General features: G+C 46.6%; 2 protein-coding genes across 4 annotated transcripts in view; one reads left to right on the top strand and one right to left on the bottom strand.

Moving 5' to 3' along the window:
- Positions 1–19,513, top strand: part of LOC134399346 (beta-arrestin-1) — a 177,799-nt gene that overhangs the window by 28,072 nt on the left and 130,214 nt on the right. Inside the window, exon 1 of one of the 3 annotated variants that reach the window (XM_063127366.1) lies at positions 18,045–18,118. The exons of the other annotated variants lie outside the window; for them this stretch is intronic. Within the exon in view, the coding sequence (XP_062983436.1) occupies positions 18,099–18,118 (20 nt within the window). The 5' untranslated portion in view covers positions 18,045–18,098. Of the gene's footprint in view, positions 1–18,044; positions 18,119–19,513 lie in introns of those variants that run through there. 3 annotated transcript variants of the gene reach the window in all.
- LOC134399354 (leukocyte cysteine proteinase inhibitor 1-like) overlaps positions 1–19,513 on the bottom strand; it is a 148,663-nt gene that overhangs the window by 63,645 nt on the left and 65,505 nt on the right. The gene's annotated exons all lie outside the window — the stretch shown is intronic.

Raw genomic sequence — 19,513 nt, 5'->3', positions numbered from 1 at the left:
AGATAAAAACAAGTATACAAAATTTAAAATTTTAAAACACAGAACATACACACATAAAGCATTAAAAACTGTTTAAAAAATAAACTTGTGGGTGATTAAGATGTGCCGCCATATGCCTGGGCAAAGAGGAGAGTCTTAACCTGGCGCCGGAAAGATAGCAGCGTTGGCGCCAGGCGAGCCTCATCAGGGAGATCGTTCCACAGTCTGGGGGCCACCACCGAAAAGGCCCCGTCCCTCGTTGCCACACTCCGAGCACATTATTCCGTGTCCTGCACTCTGGGATGCCACTCTTCGTGTTCGGGCACAGTGAATTAATAGTACTGTCCCTTTTTAAGTATGCACATTGCTTTCCCTTAGATTATGAGAAAACCTTTCTGTAGAGGTTTTTTGATATGCGGGAAAAGTCCCACAGTGGCTGTGGATCTGTGCTGTGTCAGTTATACGATGCAGGCACAGCTTTGCAGCCACCGTGGAGCTTTCTCGTGAAGCTGCGGTTTGAAAAAATTGGGGAGTTACCTCAACTTTTTCAATTGGAGCGACGTCAGTACAGCTCTTTCGCCATCTCATGTCACTCCGGTGCCAATATGGGGCGGTGCCTGGTGAAAGGTGCCTGGTGATTTTTGTAACCTTCCACTAGGAAGAGAGCAGGGGCAGCTCCGGGACCCAGATGGCTGCAGGAAACCCCGCGATCACTCCTTGGCGTTAGGATTACCTGACTCCACCCTAGGAGAGGGAAACTGCAGGGTTTCGGAGGGAGGCAGCGCCAACCCAGCGCCATGAAAACAGATCCTAGCTTTGAGTTAAGAGCCCATCCAGGGAGATGCATTGACCCCATTATAAAGCATCCTGAACTTCGTAAGCAAGGTTAAACTGACAACATATGGTGTCAGCAGTGGGATCCAGCATGACCCTTCTTATGATCTGATATATATCCCCCTTTGAATGGCTCCTTGCTTTGTTGCTGTACCTTGGTAGCCCATAAATGGCCAAGTGAATTTGCTCCATGTTTTGAGTGCATCCCAAAATGACCTTTTTTCAAATCTTTCTGGGCTGTTCCAATGTTGTGTCCCGATCCAAAGACATTTCCAAAGTTTGCACATGTACCACTTTAGGAACATAGGAAGCCTTATGCCAGGTCTGTCTGCTTGTTCATCTGGCCCAGGATTGCCTACTTTGACTGGCAACGTCACTCCAGGGTTGTCTCAGATAGGAGAGGGTTGTTTCCCATCACTGACTGCTACCTGGTCCTTTGATTATTATTATTATTATTATTATTATTATTATTATTATTATTATTATTATTATTATTTATTTATTTATATAGCACCATCAGTGTACATGGTGCTGTACAGAGTAAAACAGTAAATAGCAAGACCCTGCCGCATAGGCTTACAATCTAATAAAATCATAGTAAAACAATAAGGAGGGGAAGAGAATGCAAACAGGTACAGGGTAGGGTAAGCAGGCACAGGGTAGGGTGCCGGCCTGGGATTGAACTTGGGACCTTCTTTGTGCAGAGGTGGTGCTTTTCCCCTGAAGTTGGGTCTCTCCCTCCCCATGTCTTTCCCCACCCGAAATAAGAAACAAATGCCATGTGGGGTGACTTGCTTTTCAGCTCACGCGTTTAGAAAGGTTTAGTGGGTGGAGGGGAAAAAGCAGGCAGCCCCTAGAACACCCTGTGCCCGAGATCAGCTGAGGGTGTTCTTGTTCTTTTTGCACTCACATCCTTGAGTAGCAAGATTTGCGCCTTCCCCGCCTGCCTGCCTTTATCCTCTTAAACTCGAGAGAAGGGCTGCGTGATTAGGAGCACTTTCCAGAAACACCCCCCTTCCCCACAAGGCCATGAATGAGCCTGGAAGATGGACTTGCGATCCGTGCAAACTGTTTACGCACCCAGCCGAGAGTTTATGGACACTTGCCTTCCTTCCCGTGCCGTTACCGTGGGGTCAAGTGTGCCGCCTTCTTCCGCTGGAGGAAGGGAGGTTCAGATGCCACCAGCCTGCTTCCAACGGTCTTCCGTCCTCCCCTGCCATGTCCTCCACGCCGCCTCCTCTTCCTCCTTGCCTCCTTTGAAGGGCTGCATCTCCAAGGAAAGAAGGCCTGGGAGGAGTGACGTGACTGAAGATGCTGGTGGGAAAGTGGAAAGTGGAAGGCAAAAGGAAGAGGGGCTGACCAAGGGCAAGACGGATGGATGGTCTTCTGGAGGTGACAGACTTGACCTTGGGGGAGCTGGGGGTGGCAACGGCCGACAGAAAGCTCTGGCGTGGGCTGGTCCATGAAATCATGAAGAGTCAGAAGCGACTGAACGAATAAACAACAACAATTTCTCTCCTAGTTGTTTCACTTGATGTATGGGCAGGAGCATCACTTGTGGAATCCGCTGGAAAGGGCTGCCGGATGGTTCAGGCCAGCAGCTCAGTGGAAGAGCTCTCGGTTTGCCTGTGGGGTGGGGAGGGCTGGTTGAGCCCCGGGGATCTGCCTTAAAAGGATCTGGGGTTGCAAAGGCTTCCCTAGAACTCTGCGTTCCTCTTGTAAAAAGCATGAATGTGCAGGTTGTGCAAATACTTAAAAGGTTGTCACACAGAGGAGGGCCAGGATCTCTTCTCGATCCTCCCAGAGTGCAGGACACAGAATAATGGGCTCAAGTTAAAGGAAGCCAGATTCCAGCTGGACATCAGGAAAAACTTCCTGACTGTTAGAGCAGTACGACAATGGAACCAGTTACCTAGGGTGGTTGTGGGTTCTCCCACACTAGCAGCATTCAAGAGGCAGCTGGACAGCCATCTGACAGGGATAATACTAATACTACTACTACTAATAATAATATATTTATTTATTTGTTGCCCACCTCTCTCTCTGGATCGAGGCGGGGTACAACACAAATAAAAACACCATAAAATACTTAAAACTAATTCAAACGTTTAAAACCAGTGCATCATTAAAAGCAGCACACCATTAATTATTATTATTATTATTTATTTATATAGCACCATCAATGTACATGGTGCTGTACAGAGTAAAACAGTAAATAGCAAGACCCTGCCGCATAGGCTTACATTCTAATAAAATCATAATAAAATAATAAGGCGGGGAAGAGAATGCAAACAGGCACAGGGTAGGGTAAACAGGCACCGGGTAGGGTGAAGCTGACAGTATAGGGTCAGAACAAACTCAATATTTAAAAGCTATAGGGAAAAGAAAAGTTTTTAGCTGAGTTTTAAAAGCTGTGATTGAGTTTGTAGTTCTCAAGTGTTCTGGAAGAGCGTTCCAGGTGTAAGGGGCAGCAGACGAAAATGGACGAAGCCGAGCAAGGGAAGTAGAGACCCTTGGGCAGGCGAGAAACATGGCATCAGAGGAGCGAAGAGCACGAGCGGGGCAATAGTGTGAGATGAGAGAGGAGAGATAGGAAGGAGCTAGACAGTGAAAAGCTTTGTAGGTCAACAGGAGAAGTGTGTAGGTCTGATTGAGGCACTCTGCTACTACTTTTTGCCACGTCTCCTGAAAGAGAAGCTGATGGCATCAGGGCTGAACAAGGGTCCAACCCTGGGTCCCTGTTTCAAGCCCAACGCTCTAACCAATGCACCACATTGTCTCTCATAGAGGAGTCGGCAATCATGGGGTCACAGATGTCATAAATCTCTGATCATCCATCCCGTCTGTTTATTTTGCTTTTGCTTATTAAGAGGCATACACAACCTGTAATTAATGACACCCACACGCTTGGTAATTAACAGCAAGCAATTTTGGCAACAGTATCAACAAGAAGAAATTCCTAGTCAGCATAAACGTACAGAGATTCCACAAGGTAGAAATCATAGAATCATAGAATAGCAGAGTTGGAAGGGGCCCACAAGGCCATCGAGTCCAACTACCTGCTCAATGCAGGAATCCACCCTAAAGCATCCCTGACAGGTGGTTGTCCAGCTGCCTCTTGAAGGCCTCTCGGGTGGGAGAGCCCACCACCTCCCTAGGTAACTGCTTCCATTGTCATACTGCTCTAACAGTCAGGAAGCTTTTCCTGATGTCCAGCTGGAATCTGGCTTCCTTTAACTTGAGCCTGTTATTCCGTGTCCTGCACTCTGGGAGGATCGAGAAGAGATCCCCTCCATCTTCTCTTCTCCAGGCTAAACCTGCCCAGTTCTTTCAGTCTCTCTTCATAGGGCTTTGTTTCCAGACCCCTGATCATCCTGGTTGCCCTCCTCTGAACCCGCTCCAGCTTGTCTGCGTCCTTCTTGTATTGTGGATAGCAATATGGCACTGAATAGGTTCTGGGCATTTGACTGCAAATTCATTGGTAGTAACCAGCCTGTTCAATCAGATGTGTTAGACTGCAACTCCCAGAATCCCCCAGCCAGCTGGCTGGGGGATTCTGGGAGTTGCAGTCCAATGAAATTGGAGGGCCCTAGGTTAGGAATATTTATTTATTTATTTTATTATATTTATATACCGCCCCACAGCCGAAGCTCTCTGGGCGGTTTACAACAATTAAAAATAGTAAACATTAAAAGTATACAAAATTTTAAAAAACATAAAAACAATATAAAAACAACAGTTTCCATTTAAAAACAACAATTCTGGGGTCCATTAAAAACAAACTTAATGTTGTTAACTGCTGTTAAAATGCCTGGGAGAAGAGAAAAGTCTTGACCTGGCACCGAAAAGATAACAATGTTGGCGCCAGACGAGCCTCATTGGGAAGATCATTCCACAGAATAGCTGCTATTAACTCGCTGCAAATACAACATTCTCCGGCTGGACATCAGGAAAAATGTCCTGACTGTTAGAGCAGTACGACAATGGAACCCATGACCTAGGGAAGTGGTTAAGGTTAGGGTCTCCCACACTAGAGGCCTTCAAGAGGCAGCTGGACAACCACCTGTCAGGGATGCTTTAAGGTAGATTCCTGCAATGAGCAGGGGGTTGGACTCGATGGCCTTAGAGGCCCCTTCCAGCTCTACGATTCCATGATCATAATATCAACAACAAAAATAATATGGCTGAAGGCGAAGGCCTCTCGCCCTGGTAGGGGATTGGCCTTTGAGGCCCATCCAGCACTTCAGAGAGGCTTTGGGTTGCCATGCCGACACGGAGGGACTCTTTGTGCTTCGGAGAGGCTGGAGCCGCTGCCTGCAGTGAGTTGCTTGTGATGCATCTCGACCTTTTGTGGGCAGCTGTTTGTTCAGCTGAGAAAAGAATGGCGAGTGTTCCCCTTTCCCCAGCCAGCCCGACGGCATGAGCACCCAACTGGTTGCCTGAGGTGATGGTCGTTTTGAGGATGCCAGCGAAGCGAAGCTGCCATCCCAGGCGATCCCTTGTGGCGTAGGATGCAACTCCTGGATTGCTTGGCTGAGGCCCTGGGGAGGCAGTGGTGGTGTAGTGGTTAGAACGTTGGACTAGGACTGGGGGAACCCCAGGTTCTAATCCTGCCTTGGCCTGAAGCACACTGTGTGACTTTGGTCCAGCCACTGACTCTCCCAGCTGAACCTACCTCAGAGGGTTGCTGTGAAGATCAAATGGAGAGGAATATGATTGTGTACACCACCTTGGGGTCCCCTTTGGAGGAATGGCAGCATATAAGTGTAACCAGTAAATTAATAAAACACATAAAATGGTCTTGATGCCGTCCTTGCTGGCCCGGTAAGAGCCGTGCCATTGGAGCAAGCCACAGACAACTCTCCAGATTTGATTGTTTTCCCCAGCCTGAACCGCTGTACGTAATCTTCGGAGATAGCATTAATAGAATTTAAATGCCAGGACAGCTTATCTACGGAGATGCAATTATTTGTGGCTTACAGCCAGGGAAGGGACTTGATAGCATTATAAAGAAAGGGAAATGGGGAGATCAAAAGACTCCTTGCAAGCCCTTTGTTGTATCGCGGCCAGGAGCCCAAATCCCAGGATTGGAGAAACCTAAAATTTTGCAAGTGCGCCACGAACGCAATAAATGATGTATGGACTGTTGGGTTGTCTGCAGAGCAGCAGAGGTAGCAGCCACTGATTCAATGGCACCCACACGAGGTGTGGAAATCCTGCGGGAGGGGGGGCTGTGTTACTGGTTGTACCTCTGCAACATTGAGGGGAGACATTGAGGGGAGACATGATAGCACTCTTCAAATACGTAAAAGGTTGTCACACAGAGGATGGCCAGGATCTCTTCTCGATCCTCCCAGAGTGCAGGATACGGAATAATGTTGGATGTTTTATTATGTTTTTAATGGTTTTAATTTTTGTGAACCGCCCAGAGAGCTTCGGCTATTGGGCGGTATAAAAATGTAATAAATAAATAAAAATAAATAAATAAATAGCATTACCCAGCCCTTGCTCTATGGCTGTAAGTGGAATTGCAATGGACACTTTGGAGGGCTATAGAGGTGTGTGTGCGTGCGTGCGCGCACATGTGCGCACACGCACCCTCCTACGTTCTGCCCCACACTAGTAGGCATGATATAGAAGGGGAAATTCTTTCCTTAGGTGTGGTGCAATTGCTTTAACTTTTGTATTTTAGGCAGATGGGACAGAAGGCACTTACAGTGATGGCCAAAATTGTGGACACTTTTTGAAATTTTCGTGTTTTGCAATTTTGCATGCTTATAGAAAGTGTTCTGTTTCACAGAATTCAAATGTGTATATATCAATTGAAAGACCTGATTCACATAATACAACCGTCCAGCTTCTCTTCCTGGGTGTCCAATCAACTCTTTTCTTTGGTGCCATGGCTCTATTTATGATGTACCGACGTACACGTTTAATTTGAGAAGTACTTCAAATATTCACACCATCTCCAATGGCGCTTCAGTTACAGAACAAACAGCAAAACTGACTTTCCCAGATTTGAAACAGGATGTAGCGCAGCTACTGCCACGTGATCGGTCCCCGGAACAAGGACTGTGATTGGCCAGTAGGGTTTGCAATTCCAATCTGTGTCTTCACTCAGTCACACCTGTGTTTGTTTTTAGGCTAAAGTAAGCATAACTTCTTTTGTACTGCAGATATTTGCATTCTGTTTTTTTGTATTGAATTCAGCATTAAATTCTCTTTCAATTGATTATATATGTTTATATATTTGAATTTATATATATATTTATTTATATTTATATATTTATTTTATATATATATATATATATATATATATATATATAATATTTATTTATATATTTATTTATATATTTGAAATGTTTATATATTTGAATTTCGTGAAAAGGAGAATAGTGTTTGAGCAGGCTGGTGGAATAGGCCTGTTTCCCTCTGTGCAGCCTGTTAGGGTCACTGCAGGTGGAACATCTTTCTGTCTTCACCCGTTCGAGGTGGTACCAGGAAGTCAGGTGGGCAACTACGCTCAACATCTAAGATCCTCCTCCAGGTGCCTATTCCGAGGGAAGCTCGGAGAGAGGGACTTTTCAGTGGTGGCCCCTCAATTAAGAAACGATCTCCCCAACGAGGCTTGCCTGGTGCCAACAATACTATCTTTTCCCTTCTCCTGGGCACTTAATAGAGTACGCTGAGTTTTTTTTTTAAAACAGACTCCAGAATAGTTGTTTTAAATGAATATTGTCTGTTTTTATGCTTTTAAAATTTGTCTGTTTGTTTTTAACGTCCCGTGTTTTAATCTTTGTAAACTGCCCAGAGAGCTTCGGCTATGGGGCGGTATATAATTTATTTATTTATTTATTACACTTATATACTGCCCCCATAGCCAGGGCTCTCTGGGTGGTTTACAGAAATTCTAAAAAATTAAGATAAAAATGAGTATACAAAATTTAAAATTCTAAAACACAGAACATACATACATGAAGCATTAAAAACCGTTAAAAATAAACATGTGGGTGATTAAGATGTGCTGCCATATGCCTGGGCAAAGAGGAAAGTCTTAACCTGGCGCCGGAAAGATAGCACCGTTGGTGCCAGGCGAGCCTCGTCAGGGAGATCATTCCACAGTCTGGGGGCCACCACCGAAAAGGCCCCGTCCCTCGTTGCCACACTCTGAGCCTCTCTTGGAGTAGGCACCCGGAGGAGGACCTTAGATGTTGAGCTTTTATATTGTATTTTATATTATGGTTTTATACTGTTGTTTTATACTTTGAATGTTTTTAATTTTTGTGAACCGCCCAGAGAGCTCCGGCTATTGGGCGGTATAGAAATGTAATAAATAAATAAATAAATAAATAAATAAATAAAAGTGACCGGGTATATTCACGTCGGGAGAGGCGTTCCGTCATGTATTGTGGCCCCAAGCCGTGTAAGGCGTTATAGGTCAAAACCAGCACTTTGAATATAAATGCAATAAATAAATAAATTATAAATAAATGTTTCCCTAGGCTCTGGCTTCCTCTCCCTGGCAGCTCGGACTCCAAATCGGTAGCCAGTTGCTGGCCAATTCCAAGAGCAATTCCTGAAGCCTCGGCCGTCTTCCTTCCCCTCGAGGGAGGCTAGGGTGCCCATTGTCACGGCCCCTGCCGTGATCCTCCCAGTTAAGTTTCATGACAATAAGTGGATTAAGGAGGTGAAAGCCGGTTCCCTCCGGCAGAACAGATGGAGGCTCTCCAGGCGGATGGCCTAAGTGCTTGGGGGGGGGGGGCAGAGGCAGGCTGCTTAAAAGCGCAGCTGCTGCCTCTGCTTTAGCCTCCTTCCCCAGGGAGACAGGCAAGGTCCCCCAAAGTCTGCCTGGACCTGGCTTGATGGATGAGCTCTGTGGATGCTACTAGGAAAGGCTGTGGGGAGGGTTGGATCTGGAGGGGAACATGAGACTGTGCTGTGGCAAGTCCAGCCTTCTCTCGGGACAATGCGTGGCTTGCAAGGAGTAGGCCCAGAGCGTCTTCAATTACTACTTATGTTGGAAAGGCTACACAACTTGGGTTTTGCTAAGCCAGCCTCTCCCAACCGGGTGTCCTCCAGAGGTGTTGAAGTCCAACACCTCCGGAGGACACCTGGTTGGGAAAGGCTGGGCTGGGGTTGCTAGGTGTTGAAGTCCAACACCTCCGGAGGACACCCGGTTGGGAAATGCTGCACAAAATATTTATTGTTATTGCATTTATATCCCGCGTTTTTGCTCCAAGGAACCCAAGGCGGTGTACATAATAACCCTCCTCCTCTCCATTTTATCCTCACAACAACCCTGTGAGGTAGGCTGGGCTGAGATTATTATTATTATTTATTTATTTATTTATATAGCACCATCAATGTACATGGTGCTGTACAGAGTAAAACACTGTGGCTGGCCCAAAGTCACCCAGTGGGCTTCCATGGCCGAGTGGGGACTAGAACCCAGATCTTCCAACTCCCAGTCCAATACTTTCGCCACCACACCAAGGTAAACCTCATGGTTTTGTTGCAGGCCTTTTTGCTGCCCAAAACAAGGAGGGGATGGATTTGTGCAGGCCCACCACCACCACCACCACCACCACCACCACCAGGCTGCCTTGGGGAGCCCGCATTCCCGAAGGCGAGCCATGAAACCACTGCAAAAATGATATCAATTATGATGCAGCTGCATTGTCTATAAAAGAATGCTGCAGCTGATGTAAGCTGAAAAGCCAGAAAAAAACCTGACTGATGAGAGACAGACACAGAGACTCTGGCAGAACTGACACAGCATTCAGGCTTTGGCCACTGCAGAGTTTAGAGGCCTGCGGTGAAATTGACAGGCCGTTATCTAAGCAAACGAACTTGGGAAATGGAGGCAAAGCAGAAAATGAACGTGGAGTTGGCCAGAGGGGAGTGTTTGTTCCCAGACAATGTATTAATGCAGATTTACTTCAAAGTGGATTAAGAGTAAAGCAGATTAAATTTCTCACTCGTGTTTCTCCTGCCCAGCGCCACTCCCTCCCCTGCCCCCCCTCTCTCACACACACACTCACACATAGCTGTGTGCTGTAAGAAGAGTCTGTTGACTGAGTAGCCCAGAATGAGCCGTTGCTGCTTTTTTTTTGCCAGCCAAAACGAACGGTACCTCTCCGGGGAAATCCCTGGTATGGATCTGATGGAGATCAATATGCACCTGTCAGTGGTTTCATTAAGCCAACGATCAGGCAAACTCCAGGGCAGGGGTTTCGGCGGTCCACATCATGCCGGAAGATCCTGTGTCCGATACGGTGATAAGAAGAACATCAGAAGTGCCCTGAGGCTGGATCAGACCAAGGTTCCATCTAGTCCAGCACTCTGTTCATACAGGGGCCAACCAGCCATCAGCCAGGGACCCACATTATTTATTTATTTATTTATTTATTTATTTATATAGCACCATCAATGTACATGGTGCTGTACAGAGTAGAATAGTAAATAGCAAGACCCTGCCGCATAGGCTTACATTCTAATAAAATCATAATGAAACAATAAGGAGGGGAAGAGAATGCAAACAGGTACAGGGTAGGGTAAACAGGCACTGGGTAGGGTAAAACTAACAGTATAAAGTCAGAACAAAATCAGGTTTTAAAAGCTTTAGGAAAAAGAAAAGTTTTTAGCTGAGCTTTAAAAGCTGCGGTTGAACTTGTAGTTCTCAAATGTTCTGGAAGAGCGTTCCAGGCATAAGGGGCAGCAGAAGAAAATGGACGAAGCCGAGCAAGGGAAGTAGAGACCCTTGGGCAGGCGAGAAACATGGCATCAGAGGAGCGAAGAGCACGAGCGGGGAAATAGTGTGAGGAGAGAGGAGAGATCCCACAAGCAGGACATGGTGCAACAGCACCCTCCTGCCCATGTTCCCCAGCAACTGGTGCACACAGGCTTACTGCCTTGGATACTGGAGGTTGCACACACCCATCAGGGCTAGTAGCCATGGATAGCCTTCTCCTCCAGGAATTTATCCAACCCCCTTATACGAACAGAAGAAGTGAGAACATAAGACATGCTTCTTTGCCACATGCCACTGGGGCCATAGCTAGACCTAAGGTTTATCCCAGGGTCACCCTGGGTTCGTCCCTGCCTGAGCGCTGGATGCCCTGTGTGGCACTTTCATTCATTCTTATTTATTACGGTCACAGACCAGCAAAATCAACACCAAAACATACAAGGGATAGATAAAAAGTGACATAAAACCAAAATACAGCTTGGTGAGTTGCTTCTCTCAGAAGGATTGCAATGTTATTTTTCTAATTTGCATTGAGGTCATGAGAAACTGGGAGACCCTTTCAGTAATATGGGAGGACACATCCCTTAAACAGATTAATACCAACGTTGTGGGGCTGCATCCGGAAAAGGCTGTTGATAAAGGAAAGATTAACTTTTCTCTGCATTCCTCATACATGTTACAGTGCAAAATGGCATGTTCAACAGATTCTGTTGCTCCAGAACCACAGGGACATAATCGTTCATTAACCGGGATCTTACTAAATCGTGCTTCTAGTAATGCTGATGGCAACACATTAAAGCGAGCGAGGGTAAATGCTCTCCTATACTTGGGAATGGTTAAAGCATACAGTCATGAAGCTGCAGTGAGCCCATAGTTATTGAAATTACTGTAGAGCAGCAGAGAGCAAGATTTGTTAGTAGCAGTTCTTAAATGCTGTAGATCTAGATCTATTAGTCTTTGAGCAACAAGAGATTGGGCCTTCTGGAGCACATAGTTGCCCTCAGCTTCCACAGAGAAGCCCAGCCTAAGTAGCTTCTTCATAGAATCATAGAATCATAGAATAGCAGAGTTGGAAGGGGCCTACAAGGCCATCAAGTCCAACCCCCTGCTCAATGCAGGAATCCACCCTAAAGCATCCCTGACAGAGGGTTGTCCAGCTGCCTCTTGAAGGCCTCTAGGGTGGGAGAGCCCACAACCTCCCTAGGTAACTGGTTCCATTGTCGTACTGCTCTAACAGTCAGGAAGTTTTTCCTGATGTCCAGCTGGAATCTGGCTTCCTTTAACTTGAGCCCTTTATTCCGTGTCCTGCACTCTGGGAGGATCGAGAAGAGATCCTGGCCCTCCTCTGTGTGACAACCTTTGAAGTATTTGAAGAGTGCTCTCATGTCTCCCCTCAATCTTCTCTTCTCTTTCATCCAATGAGTGACATAGGAACCTGAGAGCAGTAAAGAGAGATAGCTACCAGGAGCTGCAAGGAAGTGTAGCTGTAGCCACCATTTAAAGGCCTCGATCCATGCCTTGCATTCAACTGATCTAATACCCACTTCCAGATAAATAGCTGTGTTCCCCACACAGGAAGAGTTTTCCAAGAAATACGGATTGGACTATTTCAATTTGGGTATTAAATTCCAGTATCCAAATAGGAATACCGTAAGTAAGTTGGGCCAGAGTATTAGCTTTGTAAATTTGAATTGCAGAAGGGATGAATTGACCACCTTGCATGAAAAAGAATCTTCGGATCAGCTGCTGACTAGAATTTGCTGAATTAATTGTCTGCCTTCTTTGTTCAGACCAAGCTCCAGTGCTCTGCATTTGTATGCCTAGATATTTTATATGGGCAGCTTGCTCAATGATATTACCATTTAAAGTCCATCTGTATTGCTTCCGAGCTTTAGAGAACACCAAAACTTTCGACTTGCTATAATTGATAGTCAAACTATTCTCAGAGCAATAGGTCCCAAATGCAGAGAGTAATCGTTTTAGCCCAATTCTAGAAAGTGATAACAGTTCAGCATCATCAGCATACAGAAGTAAAGGCACCTTGGCGTTGGACAATTTGGGAGCATGGGAATCAACATTACAAAGATAAGAAGCCAAATCATTTAAAAACAGATTAAAAAGAAAAGGGGCCAAAATACAGCCCTGTCTTACACCTCTTGTAACCAGGATTGAATTGGAAAGTTGTCCCTGCTGCCCACATCTGACTTGACTAGAGGTCTGATTATACAGACATCTAATGAGAAACAGTAGGTGCTTGTCCATAGAACTTTTGTATAATTTGGACCATAGCAGTTCCCTTGAAACTAAGGGCCTTGCTAGACCTACCGAATCCGGCGGTGAGGACGGGCCAGGCCGTGCTAGAAGTAGCGCGGCCTGTCGGCCCCGTCTACACCTGAGGCGTGACGGGGCCGAGGGAAGCCCCGTCACGTCCTCCATTTCCCCTCCGCCTTAAAGCGGCTGCGTGCGCAGGAGCGCACCAACGACCAGGTAAGTTAAAAAAAAAAAAGCGCCCCCACCTCCCCTGGCCTTCGATCCCCCCCTCTCCCCCCCATGTCCCCACCTATTTGCCGCAAATAGCAGGTGGGGACATGGGGAGAGGGGGGGATCGAAGGCCAGGGGAGGTGGGGGGAATTGGGGGACGGGGGGGCAAGAGCGTTGTGGCCCATCCGCCGCTTTTCCCGGCTACTTGCACGTAAGTGCAGTAGCCAGGAAAAGCAGCGGAACGGTCCACACGCCCGCGGTTCCACCCTCAGCCAGACCTAAGGCTGGGACCGCGGGAAAAACCGTCCCAAAAGTGGATCCAGTTATCCCGGGTCAAGGGAGGGTTTAGCCCGGCCTGACCCCGGGATCCCCTGTGCGTCATCTGCACGCACAGCAGGGAGCCCGGGCCTCGCACTGGGCTAAACCCTCATCTAGCAACGGCCTAAGTCGAAGGCAGACTTAAGATGGATGAAGGCAGTAAAAAGCTTACCATCAGGAAATGAGGTATATTTCTCTGCCAGGTGAGCAGCCAGCTTTAAACCCAATCTGTTCCTCACTTATTATATTATTATCCTCCACCCAATTTAGAAGCTTACATTTTAAATACCTGGCATAAAGTTTCCCAATGATCGAGAGAACGCTGATAGGACGATAATTTGCTGGATTGGTCCTGCCACCTCTTTTAAAAATGGGGACTATAATTGCTTTACTCCAGATACCTGGGATCTTTCCAGAATTATGAATAAAAGTGAATAGAGCTGCTAATAGGGGAGCCCACCATTCTGGATTAAATTTTAAAAGATCAGGGGGTATAGAATCTGGGCCTGGAGCTTTACCAGATTTAAGTTCAGTGATCAAATTGACAATTTCACAATGAGTGACAGATTGCCGCTCTGGGACATCAGGGGACAGTTGGAAACTGGACGCTAAGAAATTATTTGGATCCTGGAGAATTGCAGAAAAGTATCTTTCCCACTCACAGTTGGAGATACAACAAGCAGGATGTTCTTGTCGCTCTGACAGAGTCCCTGTGACAATTTGCCAGAATATTTTGCTATCCTTCCTTTGTGTAGCATATTCATTCTATTTCTCTCTCTCTTTAGCTCTTTTCTTTAGAAGAATAAGTGCTTTATATTCTCGTTTCAGTTTATAATACACTTCAGGAAGACATTTATCACCCCTATTACGGTATATAGACTAAACCTGGCTAATCTTTTTCTTGAGCAACATACAATCATGGTCGAACCAGGTCTTATTCCTGTAATATCTAGCACTAGCCAGAGAACTATCTGTCCCTAGATTCCTTTGGATATCAGAAACAAGCACCTCATAATGATAGAGCTTTCCTTCACCAGTAGAGGCTAGAATATTTTCAAATAATTGAAGACAGGCAGAGGATTTTATAAAAGAGACGAACTTACCCTCTGTCCTATTAGTCCATTTAATCCTTCTCACACAAGACAGAGAGGAGTCCAATAATGGAGGTCCAATAGGCAAGTGAATCTTTGAGGGAGGGTTAATTAATGTCACTAAAGGATAGTGATCACTGTCTGTATAATCAGCAACATAAAAAGCTTGAACTGCCCTTCTAAATGACTGGGTAATGAGGACATAGTCAACCACACTACTCCCTAACAAAGAACTGAAGGTAAACTCACCCATTGTATCGCCTGGAGTGCTTCCATTCAAGATAATTTTATTATGTCGGCATGCAAGAAGAGCTAGACATGTGCCAGCAAAATGTATTGCAGCATCTTTAGAATGTCTGGTATATGGAGATTTCCCTATTGTGTGATCAATTCCTTTAAGATGTCGAGATTCTGCTAACATATTATCATCGGGGCCAATCCGGGCATTGAAGTCACCGGCCATAAAGACCTGTGCTGATGGAAACTTTGCCTCAGTATGAGTAATATACTGTTCTAGTTCTTCCCATTGGGCCTTTTTGCCATAATTGCATGTAATTGGAGGGACATAGATGTTGAACAATAAGACTTGAAGGCAGCTACTCTTAATTAGGATTGCCACTGTGTGGCACTTAGATGAACAGGTTTGACCCCAGGACAATCCTGGGATAAACCTTAGGTCTAGCTACGGCCTCAGTCTCTGGGACAAACCTGGATCCGTGACGCGAACATCCGTCTGGAACAACCAGAAGGAAAGCAACTTTGGGGGTTGCAGCGGGACGGAGAGGATTTTTTATTTATTTATTAACAAACACTTACATACTGATTTTCTGTTTCAGCAATATTTCAAGTGGCTGACAACAGCAAAGTCAAATGTACTTGCGAACATCCAAAAACAGTACAAAACAGCCATTAAAAAAACACCTTAAAGCAGATGGGGAAATTGCAGCAGTGAAAGGGTTATACACCCCTTCACTTCCACTGCTGAAAATCACAGCTTTCTGAGGCTGCTTTTCACTTTAGCAAAGCAAACATATGTTGGGGTGCCTTTTGCTTCTGAGAAGCCTTTTGCTTCTGAGAAGGTCAGGTTGGGAATTGTGACAACCCTTCAAGACTTTGAAGAGTGCTGTCATGTCTCCCCTCAATCTTCTCTTCTCCAGGCTGAACATGCCCAGTTCTTTCAGTCTCTCTTCATAGGGCTTTGCTTCCAGACCCCTGATCATCCTTGTTGCCCTCCTTTGAACCCCCTCCAGCTTGCCTGCATCCTTAGAATCATAGAATAGTAGAGTTGGAAGGGGCCTACAAGGCCATTGAGTCCAACCCCCCCCCCCCCGCACCATGCAGGAATCCACCTTAACGCATCCCTGACAGATGGTTGTCCAGCTGCCTCTTGAAGGCCTCTAGTGTGTAGGGTGACCATATGAAAAGGAGGACAGGGCTCATGTATCTTTAACAGTTGCATAGAAAAGAGAATTTCAGCAGGTGTCATTTGTATATATGGAGAACCTGGGGAAATTCCCACTTCATCACAACAGTTAAAGCTGCAGGAGCTATACTAGAGTGACCATTTTAAAAGAGGGCAGGGCACCTGCAGCCTTAACTGTTGTGATGAAGAGGAAATTTCACCAGGTTCTCCATATATACAAATGACACCTGCAGAAATTCCCTTTTCAATACAACTGTTAAAGATACAGGAGCCCTGTCCTTTTCATATGGTCACCCTACTAGTGTGGGAGAGCCAACAACCTCCCTAGGTAACTGGTTCCATTGTCGTACTTCTCTAACAGTCAGGAAGTTTTTCCTGATGTCCAGCTGGAATCTGGCTTCCTGTAACTTGAGCCCCTTATTCTGTGTCCTGCACTCTGAGAGGATCGAGAAGAGATCCTGGCCCTCCTCTGAGTGACAACCTTTCAAGTCCTTGAAGAGTGCTACCATGTCTCCCCTCAGCCTTCTCTTCTCCAGGCTGAACATGCCCAGTTGTTTCAGTCTCTCCTCATAGGGCTTTGCTTCCAGACCCCTGATCATCCTCGTTGCTTTCCTTTGAACCCCTTCCAGCTTGTCTGCATCATTAGAATCATAGAATCATAGAATAGTAGAGTTGGAAGGGGCCTATAAGGCCACCAAGTACAACCCCACCCCACCCCGCTCCATGCAGGAATCCACCCTAAAGCATCCCTGACAGATGGTTGTCCAGCTGCCTCTTGAAGGCCTCTAGTGTGGGAGAGCTCACCACCTCCCTAGGTCATTGGCTCCATTGTCGTACTGCTCTAACAGTCAGGACGTTTTTCCTGATGTCCAGCCGGAATCTGACTTCCTGTAACTTAAGCCTATGATTCCGTGTCCTACACTCTGGGAGGATCGAGAAGAGATCCTGGCCTTCCTCTGTGTGACAACCCTTCAAGTATTTGAAGAGTGCTATCATGTCTCCCCTCAATCTTCTCTTCTCCAGGCTAAACATGCCCAGTTCTTTCAGTCTCTCCTCATAGGGCTTTGTTTCCAGACCCCCGATTATCCTCATTGCCCTCCTCTGAACCCCCCTTTTATTTATTATTATTATTATTTATTTATATAGCACCATCAATGTACATGGTGCTGTACAGATTACACAGTAAATAGCAAGACCCTGCCGCATAGGCTTACAATCTAATAAAGTTGTAGTAAACAATAAGGAGGGAAAGAGAATGCAAACAGGCACAGGGAAGTGTAAACAGGCACTGGGTAGGGTGAAGCTGAAAGTATAGGGTCAGAACAAACTCAATATTTAAAAGCTATAGGGAAAAGAAAAGTTTTTAGCTGAGTTTTAAAAGCTGTGATTGAGTTGGTAGTTCTCAAGTGTTCTGGAAGAGCGTTCCAGGCGTAAGGGGCAGCAGAAGAAAAAGGATGAAGCCGAGTAAGGGAAGTAGAGGCCCTTGGGCAGGCGAGAAGCATGGCATCAGAGGAGCGGAGAGCACGAGCGGGGCAATAGTGTGAGATGAGAGAGGAGCTTGCCAGCTCACTATACTATGACTGTCAGGTCATCGTAATTAAGTGGGCATTATGCTACACGCACACACACACACACACACACACACACACAAATCCATGTGGACATGGGTCAACATTGCTGCCTGCATTTTGGGACAGTTTGAGCATCTCCCCTGCTAGCACTCCGTACCCCTGAGTTGATCCAGTGTTTTGTAAGCACAACTATTCTGTTGGTTCTGCAGGAACACTTCCTAAGAATCTCTGATTTTTTCAGGGTTTCATGTGAGAGAGACTTTGTAGACCAGCCTTTCTGACCTGGAGCCCTCCAAATGAGTTGGACTGCAACTCCCATCATTGACCATGCTGGCTGGGAATGATGGGAGTTGCAGTCCAACACATCCAGAGGGCACCAGGTTGGGGAAGGATGCTGAAGAGCTTTCCAGATCATTTCTGCCTGATCCACCACCTGAGTTGGGAGCAAATCAGACCTTGGAGGGAATCAATGGTGGGGTGGGGTGGGGTTTCTTCCCAAGATGAATCACTGCATGAAACAGCTATGTCTTTCTCCATTTGCCACTGGTCTCTGTTGTGGTGGTGAACGTAACAGGCGGAAACACCTTAGAATTCTTGTTTAGCTGCTGAGGTTTTGATGACTCTTCTGTCTTCTGTTTCCCAGTCGTAACACGATGGCGCCCTACAAATGCAGGTACTGGCTTTTGTTGTCCCCTCCTTCGGGGTTCTGCATGCTTTGCGGAATGCTGCACTTTGCCTGTTTGAACGTTGGGGTCCCCCTCGCCTTTGATGCAACGCACCTGCTGCTCCCCTCTTGCAAGAGAGGGACGGTTGGCTAGGGTGACCCTATGAAAAGGAGGACAGGGCTCCTGTATCTTTAACAGCTGCATAGAAAAGGGAATTTCAGCAGGTGTTGTTTGTATATATGGAGAACCTGGGGAAATTCCCTCTTCATCACAACAGTTAAAGCTGCAGGAGCTATTCCAGAGTGACCAGATTTAAAAGAGGGCAGCTTTAACTGTTGTGATGAATCATAGAATAGCAGAGTTGGAAGGGACCTACAAGGCCATCTAGTCCAACCCCCTGCTCAATGCAGGAATCCACCCTAAAGCATCCCTGACAGATGGTTGTCCAGCTGCCTCTTGAATGCCTCTAGTGTGGGAGAGCCCACAACCTCCCTAGGTAACTGATTCCGCCGTCGCACTGCTCTAACAGTCAGGAAGTTTTTCCTGATGTCCAGCCGGAATCTGGCTTCCTTTAACTTGAGCCCATTATTCCGTGTCCTGCACTCTGGGAGGATCGAGAAGAGATCCTGGCCCTCCTTCGCCGGGTTCTCCAAATATACAAATGACACCTGCTGAAATTCCCTTTTCTATGCAGCTGTTAAAGATGCAGGAGCCCGGTCCCCCTTTTCATAGGGTCACCCTACAATTGGCCCCTGCTGGGGCTGAGGAGAGCATAAACCGGAGAGGAAACGGAGCATATGGTGCAGCGGTCAAAGCGAGGCTGCAGACCCAACATCACCACATGCCCTGAGACCAGTACGTTTCGTAAGACCAGTATCCCGTAGGTCTGGCTGTGGTGGGTTTACAGTGATTCAGAGTGGAGCTGAATTTGCGCTTAAGACTCTGAATCGCTGAGGTGCTTTGTGCCTGTCAGGAGTCCTACCTGCATGACAGGGCAAATTTAAGAGCATAGGAAGCTAGCCCAGCATTGCGGACCCTGACTGGCAGCCGCGGCTCTCCAGGGTTTCAGGCCGGGTTTTTTCCAGCCCTACTTGGAGCTGATGCCGGGGATTGAACCGGGCCCCTTCTGCATGCAAAGAGAGCTTCTGCTAATGGGCGGTTAGAGACATATCATAAACGAACAAAAAAAAATCAGTAAACAAGTAAATGCACAGCATGCGCTCTACCATTGAGGCACAGCCCCTGTCATGTGATGGGGTGGAGAAGACACATTTGTTGAGTGCTTGTCTGCTTTTTTCAAGTCTAAAGCAGGGGGTGGGGAGGACCTACAGGTGCACAGGTGAGGGGAGGTGAACTCCTGCTCCCCGCCTTCCTGGTCCACCTTACCTGCCTGCATTCTGTTG

The sequence above is a fragment of the Elgaria multicarinata genome, chromosome 5, assembly GCF_023053635.1.
Source record: "Elgaria multicarinata webbii isolate HBS135686 ecotype San Diego chromosome 5, rElgMul1.1.pri, whole genome shotgun sequence".
Classification (NCBI taxonomy): Eukaryota; Metazoa; Chordata; class Lepidosauria; order Squamata; family Anguidae; genus Elgaria; species Elgaria multicarinata.
Note: the sequence above shows the minus strand (reverse complement) of the source record. Positions and strands in the feature narration are given on the sequence as shown.